General features: G+C 52.1%; 1 protein-coding gene across 1 annotated transcript; it reads right to left on the bottom strand.

The window, feature by feature from the left end:
• Positions 1-503: 503 nt before the first annotated feature.
• On the bottom strand, positions 504-19,819 carry SGTA (small glutamine rich tetratricopeptide repeat co-chaperone alpha). Its single transcript, XM_079771520.1, has 12 exons — positions 19,701-19,819; positions 12,169-12,308; positions 11,227-11,330; positions 10,906-10,990; positions 9,432-9,531; positions 8,029-8,133; positions 6,780-6,918; positions 5,859-5,921; positions 4,479-4,516; positions 3,846-3,935; positions 3,507-3,629; positions 504-2,377 (listed from the first exon to the last, which is right to left on the bottom strand). The coding sequence occupies exons 2-11, from the start codon at positions 12,266-12,268 to the stop codon at positions 3,515-3,517; spliced, it is 939 nt and encodes a 312-aa protein (XP_079627646.1). The 5' UTR covers positions 12,269-12,308; positions 19,701-19,819; the 3' UTR covers positions 504-2,377; positions 3,507-3,514.
• Between the last annotated feature and the right edge of the window lie 698 nt (positions 19,820-20,517).

Genomic DNA, 20,517 nt, shown 5'->3' with positions numbered 1-20,517 from the left:
AATGCAGACTGCATAGGGGGGTGGCTAAATAAATTCAGAATGCATAGACCCAACCAATGGTTTTAGAACATTGGTGGGCATCAGCATCATCAGGAGTGTTTGTTAAAACACAGATGACTGGGACCCACTCTGAGTTTCTGATCCAGCAGGTCTGGCGGTGGAAGGCCAAGGATTTGCATTCCTACCAAGCTCCCAGCTGCTGCTATTGCTGGGCTGGGAGGTGTCACACATTGACATGCATTGTGCTAGTGGAGGGTCTCCCCTCAGCACTGTGGACACTGGGGCCGGGTCATTCTCTGTGAGGGGCTGTCTTGGCCACTGCAGGGTGTTGAGCAGCATCACTAGCGCCCCCACCCCCCACCCATTTGATGCCAGGAACACCGCCAGGCATGACAGTAGTGATTCTGTGACAGATTCACCCCTGGTGAAGGCCCTGTAAGACAGGCACAGGCCTCATTCTTGCCCCCTCCCCACTCACTGTCCATACCAGACTGTTTCCTAGGGCTGCTGATTTGCAGTCGTACTTTGTGATTTTCTGATTTGCGGGAGGACCACTGCTGAGCCTTCATCTGTGGATGAAGCAGGCAGCCTTCACAGAGGTGGGGTCCTCAGTCAGCCACTCCTGGCATAGGACCTGCAACTGGGGGTCGCACTGCACCAGGTTTGCCATTCAAGGGCTGGGTGAGCTGAGGGTCAAAGCTGTTCCTTCACCCGTGAAATGGGTATGATGGTGCCTACCGCATAATGTAAATAGGAGCTGAGAATTCAAGCAAGGTTTATGTAGTGACTGTGGAGTGCTTTCTATATCCACAAACGTTTGGGGATGAAACCCTAGGCCAAGACAAGCCTGGAAGTTTCCTGGGCTCCTTTCTGCCTAGGGCCAGGTCTCTCCCCTGGAAGCTATGGGAGGGAGGGTCCTTGGGTTGCAGAATGGTGAAATTTGTGAGAACATACTAGAAAAGCAATGAACAATAATCTTACTCTGTCCCTGAGAACCTAGGATTCCAGCTTGACCCCTAAGGTCATCACTTATATGGTGGGTGTGTGAGTGTAATTGTGGTCAGGGGTGAGGGAAAAAGATGGGACAGCCGAGGTTTGCCATTTCTAGAACCATCTATGACCCTGGCACAAGAAAAGCTTAGTCATGTCATGTCATGTCATGTCATGTCATGCAGTGTGTTATTCCTTATGTCCTGGGTGATGTGGAAACTCTAGGCTGTGGGTTCTAGAAACTTGGGGCAGGGAGAGCAGGGGTGGTGCCGAGAGGTCAATGCAGAGACTGGCAGAGGTCACAATGTCTATTTATTCCCCACACATTACTCTTGTCACCATGGCTAGCACTCAAGAGTTGGGGCCACCTTGCCATCCAAGTGATGACTGCAGCGGCGGGTGGTGGCCCTTCTTCCTACTAGTTTCCTATGACACACGCACTGGATCAACTTTGCAGACCACCGGGGAGCCTCCCACACTGCTGCCAGCACAGGGTCGCAGCAGATTCACCCGGAGACCCCGCCCAAGCAGGGAATGCAGGCGTGTCCATGGTGGCCTTGCACCTTAGGCAGGCGACCATCCCTGGCTTGTGTGTTTGCCCTCCCTGGAGGCAGCTCTGGCCTGCTTGGCAATTGCTGGCTGAGGAGGGGGACACCAAGGGCCCCAGAACAGGAGGGGGAGCCCGCTGGGAGTCCATGGGCCAGAACAAACAGGCAGGTTGGGACGGCTTGGGGGCCAGGCCCGAAGGTCATGATCACCTGCCTCGTAGTCTGTCGGGTGTGAGTACTGGGGAAGGAGGATCAAAAGGGGTGAAAAGCACATCTATCAAAATGCTCGATTGTCCCCAAAGCTGGCCCTAGGCACCCCAAGACAGTCCCGCTCCCGACAGGCGTAGGGAAATGAAAATGTCTTTAGGAATCTGCAACTAAAGTTCCTCATGCAAAAACCTGTGGTCTGAGGGTCCGGCGGACACTGGTGCCCAGGCCGTGGCTGGCAGTGAGCTCGTCCAAGCAGCCAAGGTTGACTCAAAAAGGCATCAGGCTTCGGACGTAGCTGGACGTAAAACCGGTAACTTCTCGGAGAACACCCCCGAGGACCATCCCCACTCCGGAATATTCTAGAAAATACTTTAGTGACTGGGCTTTTTGGAGATTGGTGCTGGTCTGCGTTCACAGCTTGCTGGCTCTGTTTCGAGAAGGGTCTGGGAGCCATAAGGGAGTACAAAAAGGGAGGTGAGGGTGAAAGGAAAAAATAAAAAGCATAAAAATCCATCTCATGCAGGTCCAATTTCTTTTTCTTTTTCCCTCTCTGGCAATCCAATGGGAGAAAATGGCAGAACGTGTGGAGGCTCCAGTCAGCTGGGAAGAACCCGATGGCACTGGAATGGCTGGAAGGACAAGACATGTGGTGGTCAGCCAGGCAGCCGCCCCGACTCAAGAGGGCATCACTGCAGCTGGTGAGATCTAAATTCAATCTGCCTGCGTGGCTCGTGGCTGCCGCGTAAGCACAGAAACCGCACCGTCATCATCACATGTGGTTCGGAGCCCAGACGTGAGAATGTCGGTGAAAGTACTTTGGGGATAAAGCTCCAACAAATAACAAATACAAAACCGACCTATGTTTTGTCTTAAAATTAAGGCCAAAAAAAAAGGAAAGAAAAAGTATACTCCAAATATTAACATTCGTTGCTTTGCATGGAAAGATTAAAGTTGTTTTCTGTGCTTTTTCTTTACATTTTTCTATTTAAAAAATCATGGTTAAGCCCTAGCCGGTTTGGCTTGGTGGATAGAGCATCAGCCTGCGGACTGAAGGGTCCCAGGTTCGATTCCAGTCAAGAGCACATGCCCGGGTTGCGGGCTCGATCCCCAGTGTGGGGCGTGTAGGAGGCAGCCAATCAATGATTCTCTCTCATCATTGATGTTTCCATCTCTCTCTCCCTCTCCCTTCCTCTCTGAAATCAATAAAAAAATATTTTTTAAAAATCATGGTTAATATAAAAATGTGAGGAGGAAGGTAACAAAATAAAGAAAGCCACCTGCCACCTGTACCCAGGGAGCAGAATCACCGGAGACAGACAGGGTGGAGGTCAGGGGCCCAGGGACAGCTAACCAAGCCAGCCAAGGTCTCCAGGGACCTCTGAGTATATTTTTAAGCAAGTGTACATGTAACATCTGCTCACAGTAAAACAAGATAAAACCCCAAAATCATGAAAACCAGGCAGAACACTTGGGTGTGAAGGAGAGGCAGATAGAGATCTGTCCTTCCCCTGCCCAGGTGACCTCATCTCACATCCACTGGGGCCACCAGGACACGTTCTGCAGGTGCAAAGAAAAGCACTATGCCAATACTTCCTGTTCTCTTGTCACCTGTAGACACCACATGTAGGGACCAGCCCTTCCAGAAGCTGTGAGGTTTCAGTCCACGTCTCTCAGTGGGAGTTGGGAGGGGAGGAGCAAAATTCAGTGGAAATATCTGGAAGGGGGCCTGCACCTTCCCCGTCCCCCTAGGAGACTCACGTGAGCGGTCATTCCTGCTGGTCATCGCTGCTGGCACTGGGTGTTTGATTTCGCATCTGACTTCGAAGCTGTTCAATGAACTCTGGGTTCTGCTGCTGCATCTGCTGAGCGAACTGCTGGCCCCTGTGAGAGAGGTGCCAGGCTCAGCTCGCCGGGATACCAGCCAGCTTCTCCAAACATCACATTGAAATGTCCCTCAGGCATTCGTCATGCGTCCCCACATGTGACCCTCAAGGGCAGTGTGCCCACTCGCTGGAGGACACAGCGTCGACATTTCCATTTTCCCACGTGGCGTGTCCCTGCCTGCCCACCGTGTCTCCACTATGCAGGTGTACTCACGCCTGGATGAGACTGGCCAGGTCATTCTGTGAAGTGTTGGTGCCAGGAGTGCCCAGGGGGTTGTGGCTTCCGGAAATCATCCCAGACATGCTGCAAGAAGAGAGCCTGGGACTTAGACAGGATGGCCCAGCCCACCCGTCCCACAGTGGCTCCACTCAGCCCTGGGCCTCTGCTAGCAAGAGACGTTCTATGACACCACCCTTCTCCCTGATGGCAGCCCTGTGAGTTCCATCCGCTTTTCCAGGAACGGCTTTTTGCCCTAAAGACACTGATTCTCAATGGGGCAACTCTGGCCCCCATGTGACACTGAGAAATGTCTGTGACACCAAAGATCGCACAGTGTGTGATTCCACTTAAGTGACATTTCCAGAACAGAAAAATTAAATTCATAGACAGGAAGTGGGTTAGTTATTGCCAGGGATCAGGGGAAGGGCGAGAGTCTACCACGAGGAGGGGCTTCTTTTGGGGTGGTGGAATATTCTGGAACTCGATGGTGGTGATAGCTGCATGACACTGTTAAATGCACGAAATGCCACTGAGTTGTAAACTAAAGGGTTTAATACGATAATCTTATGTGTTTTACTACAAAAAGAGATCTAAGCACAAGACCCAGGGGAAAGGTTCGTCACTTACAGCTGCTGAACCTGGGGGTTGTTCATCATGGTTGATGCCTGAAGAAAAAAAACCATCATCAGAGGACAGTTTCCGACTGAGAAGGTTCCCTCTCAAGCACCCTGGGCTCTCCTGCCCAGCACAGCAAGTATGTCACCCAGGTACTTGCTCTCCCCGCCTCTCCCACACCCCGTTTCTTCCTCTGTGCGATGAGACTCACGTTTCACCACTTTGATCCCATTTGAAACCCTTACTTCAGGAGACTCCAGGGCACCTATCCTTTCTTTGCTGGCACCTTAGGTTTCGCTGGATGTGTGTATTTTAGATCTTTTTTGGGTCACAAGACATTAGGAGAGCCAGGCAGTCTTGTTTTGCTCCATCAGTAAACAACACTGCACTGGGCACTTTCGAGCCTTCACAGCTCACTGAGGACATCTCCTCAGAACCCAGGTCAGGGAGAGGAGGGTAGGAACTGAAGAGCTTCCTGCTAGACCACTGCTCACAGGTTGCCTAACTTTCTGTAAAGGACCACCCAGCTTTCAGGGCGTCTCTGCTCCAACCATTCAGCTCTGCCAAAAGCCGAAGGGCCCTGGCCATGCCAGTCAAAGTACACAAACCAGCAGGAGCTGGGTGGCTGAAGTCAAAAGGCGTGGCTGCTATTAGGCTGAGTCCTTGAGCCTTCGGAGTGCAGGTACTCATCCCCGTCCATCAACAAAGACCCTGGCTTTTCCTGCGGCATAGGCTTACAATGAAAGTACAATCTCTGCTGAATTTAGGAGGCGAGATGCTCCTCGGTGTACTGAGGATTTTTCTCTTCCAGACAGTTTGAGACCCTGCACCCTGAGGCCCTGGAGGCCAGCAGTGCGGCCTCAGGCCAAGCAAGATGACTCAGAAATGGGCATGTGTGTGTAGGGACCAGCCCCCTCCGGTCACAACGGGGAGCCTACTCTCAATGGGATACCTAGTGCTCTGGTGTCCCATCTGAACCTGCAGGCGTGGCCCTATCACTATCACTGTCTCCTTGTGAGAACACCATGCTGGGCAGCAGGGACGTAGTTTTCCCACGTTATTCAGCCAAGAGAGGTAGGATCTAATTTGTCCTTTGGCTCAATAATTGGGGGGGGGGGGGTGTCTCTCTTGGGGGTATGCTGGCCCCAGGGGACACAAGACAACAAATGAAACATCTGTGGTTGTCGTCACTGGGGGTGCTCCTAGCATGGAGTAGGTGGGGCCAGGGATGCTGCTCAACACCCCATAGTGCCCAGGCAGGCCCCCATCCCAGAGTGACCCCAGCCCCAGTGTCCACGGTGCCACATCAGTGGCCCTGGTCTATGGCAGGCAGTGCCGTGGCAGGCCCAGGTGGTGGGCGAGGACGCTGCTGGGGGAGACGAGGGCAGGTACCATGCTCATGAAGCCTGGGTTGTTCAGCAGGCCCGCGATGTCAAAGCTGCCGAGCCCTCCTGTCTGTGGGGATGAGGAAAGCACTGGTTAGTGGCATCAGGACACGGGGAGATGATACTGGCCCCAGGAACTGAGAGAATACCCCATGTGGGGCCCATCTGCAGTTCTAAGAGGTGTTTAGCTCAAACAGATGCTCTCTCGGCCTGAGCAGCCAGCCCATAGGCTCGTGGTGCTTCATAAAAAGCAGGAGCCCCCCGTCCATCACTAGGGAAAAGGACTGTGTTAACGGCATCTTTCATTTTCTGATGCTCTGACATCTGAGGCCTGGCAGACCCTGGAGGAATGGGCCCTCCTCGGGGTAACCAATTCCTAGAGACAGTCAATAACTCACCTAGGAGCGCACCTTTCAAATGCAAGTCAGGCAACCCACTGTTCACTCCTTCCCCCTTCTCCAGGAGGCTCTCACACTCAGCCACTATCCTTTTGCCCTAGTCACCCCAGAGCCAGGTGCCAGTTAGGGCTAGCCTCTACCCAGAGTCCCCTGGAATTATTCAAACTAGTAAAACCTAAGCCTGCTCCCCCCACATCACCCTTCCTTCTCATGAAATCATAATAAAGGCTCTGGTCCACATTTCCCCTCTCCCTTCACCTCATGACTGACCCCGGTGCTTCCCCGGTGACCTGCAGCATGTCCTCTGTTTCTGGGGCTCTGTGACAATAAAACATCTTCCTCCCTGACAGGCATTTCCAAATGTGTATCTCATACCCCATTAAACAAATGCCAGGTCCCCTAACAGCCCAGACATGCTTTGCACACAGGTCAAGCCAGCCCTCAGCCTGTGAGCTGTGAAAGCGTCTGCCTGCCTGCCCTGTGCTCTGCCTCCCTCACAGAAGCACGCCCCTTGTTCCCAGGGGACTCACGGGACTGGGGGCCTCTCTCAGCTTCAGTTCCGCTATCTTGAGGTTGGATTTGTATGTTTCGTTGTCGGGGTCCAGCTCCAGGGCCTTCTTATAGTAGGCCACGGCCTCCGCGTGCTTGTTCAAACTGCAGAGCGCCAGGCTGGGGGGAGAGATGCTGGGGATGAAGGGGAGAGGCCCCAGGAGCTTCTGGCCCCTCCCTCAGTCCCCACACCTCAAACTGTCTCCATGTCAATGTCACCATTCCTTGTCCAGTCTGGACTCCAGTGGAGGACACAAGAGGGGTCAGGGGAGGGGCTGAGAGGATGAACATGACAATTCAAATGCACTCGGGTCCTAATGGTGGTACCCAATACCAAGGGCTTTGAGGCCTAAAGCAGTGGTCGGCAAACCGCGGCTCGCGAGCCACATGCGGCTCTTTGGCCCCTTGAGTGTAGCTCAGCATTAGAACCACTTCTTCAAAATAGACTCGCCCAGGCCAAAAACCAACTTCTGCGCATGGGCCATGAAGTTTCAATCACACTGTATGTGCGCGCCCGCATGTGGTATTTTGTGGAAGAGCCACACTCAAGGGGCCAAAGAGCCGCATGTGGCTCACAAGCCGCGGTTTGCTGACCACTGGCCTAAAGGATGCAATGCCAAGGGGCCAGGGTGGTCAGACAAGGATGTGTATTTGGTGCTTGTCCCTGCTGCTCCGGGCAGAGCTCCTGAAATTTCCTGAGTCAGTGTGTCCTTTGTTATTCATGAGCCCCTTCTAATCACACCTAAAGAGGGTGACCACATCCATGTGCCATATGGGTGGTGTAGCCCCAACTCCACAGGGACAGAGGCTCTGGCACCCAAAACCCAGGACCATGCTGGATTTTACCCAGTGTGCCTCTATCTGGCTGTTCCATCTGTATCCTTTCTAACAAACTGGTAAATATAGGTAAAATGTTTTCCTGAATTCTGTGAGTCATTCTAGGGAATTGTCAATCCTGAGGAGGGGGTTGTGGGAAGCCCTGATGATGGCTGGTTGGTCGGTGACAACTTGTGATTAGTGTCTGAAATGGGGCTGAGCCCTGCACCAGTGGGGTCTGACTACCTCCAGGTCGGTGGTGTCGGGGCTGAATGGAATAGCTGAACCCAGGCTGGCGTTGGAGAGGTGGTTAATGGAATAGAAAACCCTCCCCACAATCAGAAGAGGAGAAATGTGGTGGATGCAGAGGGAGGGGCAGTCCGGCCCCACAAGGGCGCCTGCCCAGGCACTCACCCCATCCTCCCATATGCTTTGCTGTAGGATGGGTCTATGCAGATGGCCCGCTCGCAGTCCTGCACGGCCCCCGCATAATTCCCTAGTTTGCTGTAGGCGGCGGCTCTGGGGAAACAAAGCGGGGCGTTCAGAGTTGTATCCCTCACTGGACACCTACGATGAGCCATTTGGGCACAGGCCTTGGTTTCCCCAGCTGTAAGGTAGGGTGGGTATGGGGTTGTGAAGGGGTATGTGGGCTCTGACATGGGCATCTGCCTGCTAGCACGTGTGCTGGGGGGCTGGGGAAGGGTGCTATCCCTTTGCCAGAGGAAACTGAGGCTGAGGGAGGTAGAGGGCTGGGGCCAATGCTGCACAGCAGACAGGCAGTGTCAGGACCTGGTTCTGAACCCACAGTCCCAGGGCTCCGCCATGGAGCTCTTCCTTTTGGGTGAAGCTCAGGCCCATTTTATGTTGCTAGATAAGTCCCTCTGCAACTTTCTGTATATCTAGAATTACTTCCCCCCAAAAATAGTTAAAAAAACAAAAACGGAAACAAAAACACTTCTACCCAGAGGTGATGTGGACAACCTTTGGCAACCATGCTTCTGGCGTCTTCTATACGCTGTGTGTTTCCACGGCTTCCACACCGATGGTGCGATTCCGCCTCCTGCTCCCACTCAGTCCCTCTCATTAGCACAGTATTCCGTACAGTGAGGCTACGTGACAGCTAATTTGGCTTTTCCTTTAAAAGCATAGGCCAAGCCGGTCGGCATGGCTCAGAGGTTGAGCATCAACCTGTGAACCAGGAGGTCACGGTTCAATTCCTGGTCAGGGCACTTGCCTGGGTTGCAAGCTCCATCCCCAGAGTGGGATGTGCCCGAGGCAGCCAATCAGTGATTTTCTCTCATCACTGATGTTTCTCTCTCTCCCTTCCTCTCAGAAATCAATAAAAATAAATAAGTAAATAAAAGAGCACAGGCCAGGGTCAAATACATTATGACAGACAGAAGACTAGACTTTGGGTAGTGAGCACACAATGGAGTATACAGATGTCATATTATAAAGTTCTATATCTGAAACTTATATAATGTCATTAACCACTGTTACTCCAATAAATTTAATTTTTTAAAAACAAGGAAAAAGAAAAAGTATAGGCCAGATGCAGTTCCTCACGGTTGCCAATGCTGTCGTGAGCATGTGCACGTATCCAAATTGTGGGTTATTTTCTTGGCCCCACGTCTGAATAGAGAATGGTGCCACCTAATTTAAATGTCACTATCAACTCTGACAGCTCGCTGACCGGCTGACACTATGTGTATTTGGGACTGCAGTGGGGCAATCAGTAACCTACAGTACAACAGCCCGTCCTGTTCGCCAGGATGTGAGATTGGCGGGCCTGGCCTCCGAGCAGGCCTGGCAGGTACCTGTTACAGAAATAGACGGCGTTTGCGGGATTGAGCTCGATAGCTTTCCCATAGAAGTGCACGGCAGCCTCAAAGTTCTCGACTTTCATCTGTTCGTTTCCTACAGAAAAAGAAAAAAATGTACACTGGCTGTTCATAAGAGACCTGAGGAGTCTGAGGGGTCATTCTCAGCTCTCCCAACTCCTAATTGAAGGTGTGAGATTTCGGGGGTCAGGATGCAACACTCGGGTATAGGCTTGGGGGTGCAGTTTGCATCAAGTGTCTTTGGGGCTGGCTGAGCCAGCACTTGGTGATGGCAGCTGTCACTGCTTTGATTGTGGTACTTAGGGACATAAGTCTCAAATACTGTCACTTTTGCATCTTTTCAGAAATAGAGCCCAATTTTAATGAGATATAATCTACATGCCACACAACTCACCCTTTAAAAGTATACAATTAGCCCTAACCAGTTTGGCCCAGTGGATAGAGCGTCGGCCTGCGGATTGAAGGGTCCCAGGTTCGATTCCGGTCAAGGGCATGTACCTTGGTTGCAGGCACATCCCCAGTGTGGGGTGTGCAGGAGGCAGCTGATCGATGTTTCTCTCTCATCGATGTTTCTAACTCTCTATCCCTCTCCCTTCCTCTCTGTAAAAAATCAATAAAATATATTTAAAGGTGGCTCTCCACGATCTCATACTTAAAAAAAAAAAAAAGCAATTCCCACCCACCCACAAAAAAATAAAATAAAAAATAAAAGTGTACAATTAAGTGGCTTTTTAGTATATTCAGAATTGTGCAACCATAACCTCCATCTAATTTCAGAACATTCCACCACCCCGAGAAGTAACCCCGTCCTCATCAGTAGTCAATTCTCCCCTCCCAGCCGGATAACTATGAACCCACTTCCTAGGTCTGTCGATTTTCTTGTTCAAGACATTTCACATAAACAAAATCACGCATGTGGCCTTTTGTGTCTGGCTTCTTTCACTGAGCGTCATGTGTTCAAGGTCCATTTACTGTATCATGGTCAGTGCCTCACTGCTTTTCATGGCTGAGTAATAACCCAGTGCAGAGACAGGCCACCTTGTATGTATCCGTTCACCAGCAGACAGACATCTGGGTGGTTTATACTTCTTGGCTACTATGAACTGTGCTCCTGTAAGCATCTGTGTACAAGCATCTTCGTGGGCATGTGTGTTTGCTGGGCCATGTGACCACTGTGTTTAACTATTTGAGAAGCTGTCAGACCATTTCCACAGCAGCTGCACTGCTTCCATTTTCACCCACTGTGTGTGCGGCTATGATTTCTCCACATACATCTGTTCTTAAAAGCCATCCCCACCTGGACTCCTGTCTCCAAAGGCTGGTTTGTCGTCTACTGTCCAACAGAACCCCTACCTCAACTTCAGAGCCAGGGATCAGCCTGCCCCGCCTTCTCACGCCTCTGGAGTCCAGGTGGAGAGGTGCCAGTGGGGACAGAGAACCCTTCTCTCACCTTCGGTTTTGAGGCGCTCTGCCTCCGCCGAGTCCTCCTCCGAAAGCGGGGTTCCCTCAGGACTCCTCAGGTTCTGTGGCATCTCCTGGCCCCAAAGAAAAAAGGTGGCAATCCCGCTGCCCTCCTCCTTCTCCAAACTCGGCTCCGTGAGCCTTCCTCCCTGTCAGGAGCCTCTGAGCGCTGAGAGAGAGGAACCAGGCCCAGGGCCCACAATGCAGGTGCCCCGCTTCCCTCACGCAGGAGGGACTTGCTTCGGAGCCATTGGCTACGCATGCTGTTCTCACCGTTCTTGGCTGTGATGGGGGCAGCCCCGCAGCTCACCTTGCCTGCGGCAGCTTCAAATATTTCTGGAAGAGTCTGGGTAAGTGCGAGGTTGCTGTCTTCCAATGTCACCCCAAAGGCGGTCTCCAGGCACTGGATTGCAACTGCAAGGAACACAGGTATTTTCTTCTGAATGTACCCGAGTTTATGACCGAGGCTCGGGAGGCAGGGCTCGTGCTTAGTTTTCAAGTGGGTTGGCGGAGACCCTGGAGCACATTGTGTAGTGTGTGCCCCTTGACCCTGGTTTGGATTCTTCCTGGTCAGCCCAGAGCCTTGGGAAACTCAGGACAGACAGACATGCCCTTGAGCCCTGGGAGCAAGGAGATGTGGGGGAAGTTACTGTCCTTGCCCAGTGGGGCTCTCCGTGGGGACACACTGCTGTGCTACCTTGCTGGGAAGCTGCGGAGCTGAGCCCAGCCTGGAGAGCCATTCAGGGATCCAGATGCCGGGGACCTTCTGCTGAACCTCCAAGGAGTCCAGCCAGAACCCAAAGCTTAAGACCAGACCACCCCCCGCCCAAGTCTTCATAACTGGGCTCCTTCCAGAGGCAACACAATTGCATGTGGGACAGACAGGAACTACTCAGAGTCCTGTGGCCACCTGCCCTCTGCCCCAGGACACACATGCCTCCTTTTCGCCTACAGAAGGCCTGCCCTAAAGTGACAGGGGGTTGGCACCCTGTGGTAGGGGAAGAGCGCTGGGCTAGGAGGCCGGAGAGCTCAGTCCTGTGCCTGCTCAGGGCTCGGCGGTCTTGGCTGTGAAACCAGGACAGGAGCAGCGTCCATGGCTGGACAAGTGTGCTGACCTATCATACCATCCTGTAATAGTTCTAGGCTCCGATGAAAGAAAGGGGGGTGGGGAGGAAGAGGAGCAGGAGTGGGAGGAGGCAGTGGGGGCACAATGTTGGAGACAGGAGACTCCATTCCCGGGGCCCGTGCATACCTTCCAAACTCTCCTGGGCGTCCGACGAGAGCCCCCCATGCCGCAGCTGGTCATGTAGGAAGCGGATGATGGCATAGGCGAGGCGCTTCTTGTTATCCATCTTGCGATGGGAAGAGATGACACCCAGGGGTTTTCAGGATCTGCAGACCCCAGGCAAAAGGATGAGGACTGGGCTGCTTAGATACGCACTCTTCCACCTACTCAGCGGTCATACTCCAGGCAGGACTCTGCAGAAGGTGTGTCCCCCACCCAAGCACATTGGCCCCTTTTATCTGTGAGGTAAAAAGTTAGCCATCCCATTTCACAGACGAGACACTGAGGCAATGAGGCTCAGAGCCCCTGCTCTGGGGCATGTACGTGGGCGGAACGCCCCTTGCAGCCCCTCCTGGCTCTCACAGGAGGGCAACACAGCCCTGGCTTGGCGGTCTTCACCCTTTTCCTGGCTAGATGGGGACAGCCTGGGGCTCCCCAGGGCTGCCTCGCATGGGTTGGAGTCCTGGAGGTCTGTGAACCCCAAGTTTCCGAGGCACACGAGGGGTGACACAGGCATCACGGGATAGCCTGAGCAGGCAAAAAGGCCCTGCAGGGCACGGATCCCTTTCCAGGCCTCTGGGGTTCCTCTGCACCGTGCTGTACTGCCTGGGCTTTGTCTACAGACATCGGTGGTTCTCATGACTGGGGGTGCTCCTGGCATTCAGTGGGTGGGGCCAGGGATGCTGCTCAACCCCCCCCCCCCCAGAGCCCAGGATGGCCCCCCATAGAGGGACCAGTCCCTGATATCCCTAGTGCCTGGGTGAGAATAAGAAACGTGTGAGGAGTCTGCTACCAGAGCAACTGTGATGCGCCTGGCACCTTACACAGCACATCTCACTTCCACCGTACAGTGACCTCCGAGGTGCATCACTGCTCCCATTTAGAGAGGACACAAGAGCGGGATGGGGACCTACTTGCTGCCAAGGCCCCTCATATCCACTCAGCACGGCTGGGAGCCACGGTGTAAAGCATCTTGGTCCCCTTGAAATACCTCCAGTAGGTGTGAATAGGGGTCAATAGCTTATGCCCCCTAGAAATCAAGGAGTGGGCCTCCTGACCCCATCATCATTAACCCGTCAATGGCCAGAGATCAGAAGAGCAAGTCACTAACCCCTGGCTTTACAAGCGGGCTGACAGCACACAGAGCTGATCTGGCACCTAAAAGTTGTGGTGCAAAGGCAGTCAAGGCACGTGATGCCGGCCATGCTACGAGCGCGCTGTCTGTGGTACAGGGAAAACCTCACCCGTCAACTGCTTCTTCAAAGGAGAGGAGCCAGACACAAAAGGCCACACTGTGTGTGATTCCATTTTTATGAAATGCCCAGAGCAGGCAAATCAGAGGAAGGGCGTTTGTGGTTGTCAGGGGCAGGGGAGTAACTGCTAATAGGGACTCGGCTGCTTTCAGGGGTAATGGAATGCTCTGGAACTCATGGTGATGGCTGCACAACTCTGTGAATATACGAAAACCTACTACTTTTTATGGTATATGAATTACATCTCCATTTCTAAAAAGGGGACAAACTTAAAATAGCTATGTTGGAGAGCTTGTAGTTGGACAGAAAGTTACAGACACCCTGGAAAGCTCTTGGGGGATGGTTATGAGTTTCCCCCTCTATTTTTGGACACAACGAGCCTTTACCAAGCAGTACCTTTGGTCCAAGAGCATCCCTGGACCCAGGTCTGGGATCAGGATGGGCCAGAGCCTGGAGGACAAAAGGCTGGAGGATCTTGGGGGCAATACACAGGGGCCCATGGAGAGCAACACAACCTGCTTGTTTTGAAGACAGTGAAGTCCCAAAAGGTGACTCGTGCTCCCCAGCTGGAGGGTCCTGAGAACAAACTGGCCGTCTGCTGGCCTCTAAACCCAAGGAGACAGACATGCTGCCAAGAACGCCCAAAATGCTTTTGTTCTGCACATGTTCTTGACAGAGAGCAGTATGACTCACAGTAGCTGAAAGGGACAGAACTCCAAAGCCCTGATGGAGGAATGTGGATAAACACAATGTGCTCCATCTATACCAGCGGTCACCAACCTTTCGGACCTCGTGGACCACCAGCTGGTGACCGCTGATCTATACCATGGAATATTATCCAGCTTTACAGGGACATTCTGACACATGTTACAACATGATAAGCCTTGAGGACATTATGCTCAATGAAATAAGCCAGACACAAATACTATGTGATTCCATTCACAGGAGGTCCTTAGGGGAGTCAAATTCAGAGGCAGGCCCTGGCTGGGTAGCTCAGTTGGTTAGAGCATTGTCCCAATACACCAAGGTTATGGGTTCGATCCCCAGTCAGGGCAGATACAAGAATCAACCAATGCATGCATAAATAAGTGGAACAACAAATCAATGTCTCTCTCTCTCTCTCTCTTAAAATTTCAGTTTGGGAAGATGAAAAAGTTCTGGAGATGGATGGTGGTAATGGTTGCATAACAATGTGAATGTACTTACACCCACTGAACTGTTACTTAAAAATAGTAGTTAGCCCTGGCTGGTGTGGCTCAGAGGTTAGTGTGTCAATCCGCACAGGGTCTCAGGTTTGATTCCTGGTCAAGGGCACGCACCTGGGTTGTAGGTCTGATCCCAGCCCAGTTAGGGTGTGTGCATCTTGAAGGCAACCAACTGATTTGTTTCTCTCACATTGATGTTTTTCGATATGCTCCCCGACTCCTTTCCACTCTCTCTAAAAACCAATGGAAAAAAATATCCTTGGGTGAGGATTAAAAAAACAAACAAAAAATAGTTAAAATGGTAGATTTTATGTCTATTTTACTATAATTAAGAAACTTTGTTTCAAAGGTCCTCCTCTTAGGATATAAACCTCTGAGATCGCAGGACCCGGATCCTTTTGCATAGTCTGTTCTAAAGCGGGTCAAGTGTCACATTCAGCTACCTGCTCAGCTGAGAATGGCTTTTGTATTCTATGTATGTAAGTGCCTACATAGTAACATGCTTGATTTTCCCTTGTGGCCCCCAAAGCTGACAGTATTTACCACTTGGGCCTTTATGCTTGCTGACACCCTCTCCTCCAGCACTATGATGGCAAACTGGATGGAGGTGTGCCAGGGTCTTACAGAGCAGGTCACAAGTTCAACAGGTGGCAGGGCAAGAACACACAGCTGAGCGGCTGGACTTTGCCTAAGAGTCCTGGGCACCACTTCTGAGCACGGTTCCCCAGCCGACCCTCAGGAGCCAGCACTGAGTCATGTGAGATTCACACTGGGTTTTGGGTTGTGTGGGGGGTGAGAGTATCTGCTTCCCTTTCAGGGAAACGAGCAGGTTCCTGGTGGCGCTGGCTGTTTGCTTAAGAATAGAATAAAAAAAGAAACCTGATCTTTGGCACAACTGTTTCCTGCACTCCTGGATGGAGCTGAGGCTGGAGGGGCCGACACTGAAGGTTGAGGAAATGGAAAAAATGAAGTCACACTCATTTCAGTTCTTCCAATGCTTCAGACCCTTCCATCTCAGGGCCTTTGCTCCCACCGCTCCTGCCGCCACTGAAGTAATTTACGGCAACTCTTGCTGCCTGCCTCTCGGCTTCTCCTGTCTATTGGTGTGATTTCCGCCCATACACCCAGTGCCAACAAGTCAGGGGCCCTGGAGCCTGTCCTGGGCCAGTGTTTGGATGATGGGCCACAGACTACATCCCTTTTTCCTGAAGAACAAGACCTGGAGCCATAATGTCTTAGGTCCAGCCATTCTCCCCAAGGCCAACTACATGTTGCCTTCCCCGTCCCTGTGTCACATCTGAGAGTCCCAGTTGATGCCCTCACTTTCTCTTCTATAAAATGGGGTAACAAATGTCTTCAAATGAGAATTCAACGACCTAATGTGGGTTTCTCCACCCAGGCACTATCAATGTATGGAGCACTTTCTGTGTGAGGAACTGTCCTGTGCACTACAGGATATTTAACAGCATACCTGGCATCCATCTAATGTTCCCTGGGAGCTAGGGGTGGGAGCAGGATCATCCCAGGCAAGACACCCCGGGTCAGGGGATTCCATGGATCCCAGGAGACTGTGTTCCACAGCCATCTGACTTCTGAGGTCCTAGGAGGCTGCACACATTTAAATGCACAGCCTGAATGGGAGGAGACAGGGGGTGACACACAGATGCTGGGGTCATCCTGGTTTATACTGTCTGACCATTGGGGACTTATACTGGTGTCTAGTGTGAGCAGGGATTAAATTCACTATTTTCCCAAATAATTAATGCAGGGTTTCTCCCCCTCAGCACTGCTGACACTGATGCTCTGTGGGAGCATCCTTGGCTCCCATTCACTCAATTCCAGGAGCATCCCCTCTCCCCCCAAAGTGGTGACAATCACAAATGTCCTCAGACATGGCCAAACCACCCCAAATGAAGATCACTGCTAGACACCAAGTGGGAAAAATTAAGGCTTTAGGTCAGCACAGGTCAGATTTTCTGGCCAAATGATTTTGCTACAAACTTTGGGAAATCTTCTGTGTGTTGAATATCTGGGTTTTGGAAATGTACAAAAGGGATTGTGGGTCCACAGCAGAGGGCTGGGCAGTGTTTGACACAGGTGGTCCCTAAAACCTGCTGCCTCTCCTCTCACCTCATCGAGCAGGGAGGACAGCAAACGGTGCGAACATTTGGTTTTAACTCATGGCTTTGAGATGAACCAACTTTCTGCTCCTCACAGAGCAGGGCCCAGCTGACACAGGGACAGCACTTTTGCTCGATGGCTACTAGGCACTCTGTGTCTTTGGAACAATCACAACTTGTAGGTCTTTGGCTGCAGGACAACATTCTCAAAGGCCTACTCTCTCCTAACAGTGAGGCCTGTATGAGCTCTCAGAAAGCACCACCAGGGCACAGAGGACAAGAATGAGCCTGGTAAGCGTGAGCAGGCGATGCCCCAGGCTGTGTGTGTGGGGGGGTGTTGTCCCAGAGACAGTTCCTCTTTGGCGCCTTCAGAATCCCTTCTAGCGCTCAGTCTACTTTTTCATTAAACAACAAAAAAACTTCTATTCCTTTCATTTCCCTGTCCAAGACTGATCAATAAAAGGAAAAAATTGCATACCTTACTAAAATGAGTGACCCACCCCCCACCTTAAGAAGGAGAAGCACCCACTTTTTGAAGGATGACCCACCACTTCTGTGGGTGCTTCTCTCACCCACCTTAGGGTACTGCAGGTACCCAAGAAAGGCTGCCCCAAAGCTAGAACTGGTGTTCACTCCCCAAAGTTTTCTTCTAAGATGCCCCCCGATTGTCCTGCATACTTATAAACCCTCAAAAGCTCCCTGAAGTGTAACAAGTGTGTCCCTCAGCACTGGTGTGTCACCCGCTGGGCCCCAAACCCTCCATGCTCCACTCAAACCCATTACTCACCTTCCCTCTGATCCCTCAGGAAAACTCTTATTCTCCCTCGACACCAAGCTGCAAGGTCGCCTCCTCAGAGAGAGCTAGACGCCTTCTTTTCCCAGCAAAGCCCAATACTATTCCCACCTCTGGTCCGGCACCTCCTGCAGGCTCTTTCCAGGCCTGTCTTCAGCCAGCAGACTGTGAGCCACTGGACAGACCAACTTCCTTTGAACCCCAGCACTTGGCGGCACTTGATCCAGATGGACTCAGGAAAATGTGAGGTCACTGTCAACAGTGACAACCAGGTGCCTTGGGGAGGTCGTTCTCTTTGGGTCTCAGTTTCCTCATCAGTAGAAGACCTTTGGTCGTGCCTACCTGCCCACAATCCCCTTTATTCCTTCAACCGTCACTGAGCATTTCCCACCTCAGCCCAAGTTAGGTCTTGGCCAAAAAAACGTAAGGTCAAGTAAGACTGCAGCTCTTGACCTGGGGCAGAGCTTAATCCCGTGTGGAGTCACTCGCCCTTCCAGGTCAAGACTGATTTATAAACCGCAGGTGAAAAATGCTGAGGACGTTCCAGGCACTGAACTAAGTGCTGTACATGCAATGGTTTATTTCCGTGATCCGCAAACATTTTCTGAAAAAAGGCCAGAGTAAATTCCTTCAGCTTCACAAGCCACAGGGTCTCTGTGGCAACGACTCAACACTGCTATTATAATGCAAAAACAGCCACTGACAAGGTGTATGCCATGGGGGCGTGGCTGTGTTTCCACAAAACTTCATTTTAAAAAACAGGCCTCAGCTGGATTTGGCTCCCTGATCAGTTTGCTGAGACTCTAGGTTGTTTCACCTAATTCCCATTCTACAGAAGGAAAAACTGAGGCTTAGAAAGGTAAGGGCACCACTCAAGGTCATCCAGCTTAGACACAAATCAGTTTTAAGCCCAAGTAGTCTGACTTGAGACTACCTCCAAAGTACCCCTTCTGCTCCCTACAAACATGGGTGCACGCACAAAACCTTGCATATGATTTCTTGGGGTTCACTCCTCCCACCCCCGCAGAGGCCCCACGGTTCAAGAATCACTCATTGGTCTAGGGTAGGGTTTAACTGCTGACATTTGGGGCCAATCATTTTCTGAGGAACCGTCCTGGGCACTGTGGGGGTTGAGCAGCATCCCTGGCCCCACAACCACTTGGTACCAGGAGCACCCCAGTTGTGACAACCACAAATGTCCCCATTTCCCAGTACTGCCCGCCCCCCCGGGGTGTGTGTGTACAAAATCACTGGTCTAGAGAGAGGTAAAACAGACTCAACAAATAATCAGGGAAAGAAACAAAAGAAATAGGAACATCACTCAAGGACACAGGTTGCACACCCATGTTCTGACACTCAATAACAAAAACCACTCATCTCTAGTGAGCAAGTACCAGGGACCTGATTAAAGAATGCTCTCGCATAGACCCTAGAGGCATACCCTTCCACAGCCCCTGTAAGAGATGTGCTGCTCAAAGCGGGGAAGCCACTTCTCTACGCTTACACAGCCAGGGAGAGGTGTGCGGCGGGTCCTCAAGTCCAGATTTCAACCGCTTCTAGCACAATATGCAGAAGACCCTAAGTGTGAAGTAAGACTAACTGCTAGCCAATTTGAGCTCTCCCTTTCCACTGGGCCCTGTGGCCTGAACCCTCCCCAAACCCCTCGCCCTCGAAGCAGGGGCTGTGACAATGCCCGTTTTACAGAGGGGAAAACTGAGGCTGAGAAGTCAAAAGGCTGGCCAACGTCACCCACTTGGAGAGCAGCGGCACTGGGACAGGAGCCCCGACCTGAGCCCCACGAACAGGGGCCCGATTTAAAAGGACCGTTTCTCTGTACAGCAGCGTACACCCAGCGAGCGATCACTACATGCGGGACGCTTTTACTTCCCGCTTTCCACCCACGGATCTGCGAACCAGCATTTCCCAGGCCTGGGGTCCAGGGGAGGGAAGCCAGGGCTGGTGAAGGACAACCCGACGACGTCCGGCCTCAGTTTCCCCTCTGGACCGCCGACACACAGCACCCCGCGGATCGCGCAGTGACCCCAGCCCCAGACCGATCTTCCCTTACGGGCCCCGTAGCTCGGGAAGCCCCTAGCCGCGGAACCAAAGCGCCAAGCCCCCAACTCACCTCTCGGGCTGCTGAACCCCGACCCTCCGACGGCTGCGCCTGCGCACCGCGGCGCCACCCGGCCCCGCCCCCCAGTCGGGACGCTTGCGCGGAAGGAACCCGCTCGTGTTGGATTTCATTCTGCGCATGCGCGTCAATTGTCCAAGCAGGAGTGGGGGAAGTGACGCAATTTAGAGGCGGGAACGTGGTGGTCGTTAGGGCAACTGACCTCTGCGACCGAAGGAAGACCGGAAGTCAGGATTGTGGAGCGGTGCTTGGTGGGACCGTGGAGGACTCTTGGAAGTAGGTGGAGCCTGTCACGTGGTCCCAACGGGCCACGTGGTGCAGCTGTGTTTGGGTCTCTGGCGCCCAGAGCCATCATTGGCGCTCAGTGAATGCGAGCAACTGTTACCCACTATCTTTGCTCATTTATTCACCTACCCATTCACCCACTCACCCACAAATGCAGTCTTTCGTTCATTTAATCCATAAGACGTAAAGGAATATAGAAGTTGTTCACAGCAGGTGCCTAGTAGTCAACAAATATTTATTGCAAGCTAACTGTAAAGACCAGCAAAGTGCTCTCATTATTTAGTATCAGGGTGGACGTGTTGTAGGCGGTGGGAATGGCATTAGGTATCTGACCCACGGGGTCAGACCAAACCTCAGTTCAATAACCTTGGTACTTTGGTTTTGGCTAGCAAAGAATTCAGAGCCAACACCCAAACTTTGAGAGAACACTTATTTGGTAAATCACAGTGATGGAAGAAATAATTTCTAAGGAAACAAGTTATAGAGGTAAAGAAAAGGCCCTTGGAACTTGGGAGTGAGGAAGCTA

Source organism: Cnephaeus nilssonii, assembly GCF_951640355.1.
Source record: "Cnephaeus nilssonii genome assembly, chromosome: 5".
NCBI lineage: Eukaryota > Metazoa > Chordata > Mammalia > Chiroptera > Vespertilionidae > Cnephaeus > Cnephaeus nilssonii.
The sequence above is the reverse complement of the archived record's forward strand: the minus strand, read 5'-3'. Positions and strand labels throughout refer to the sequence as shown.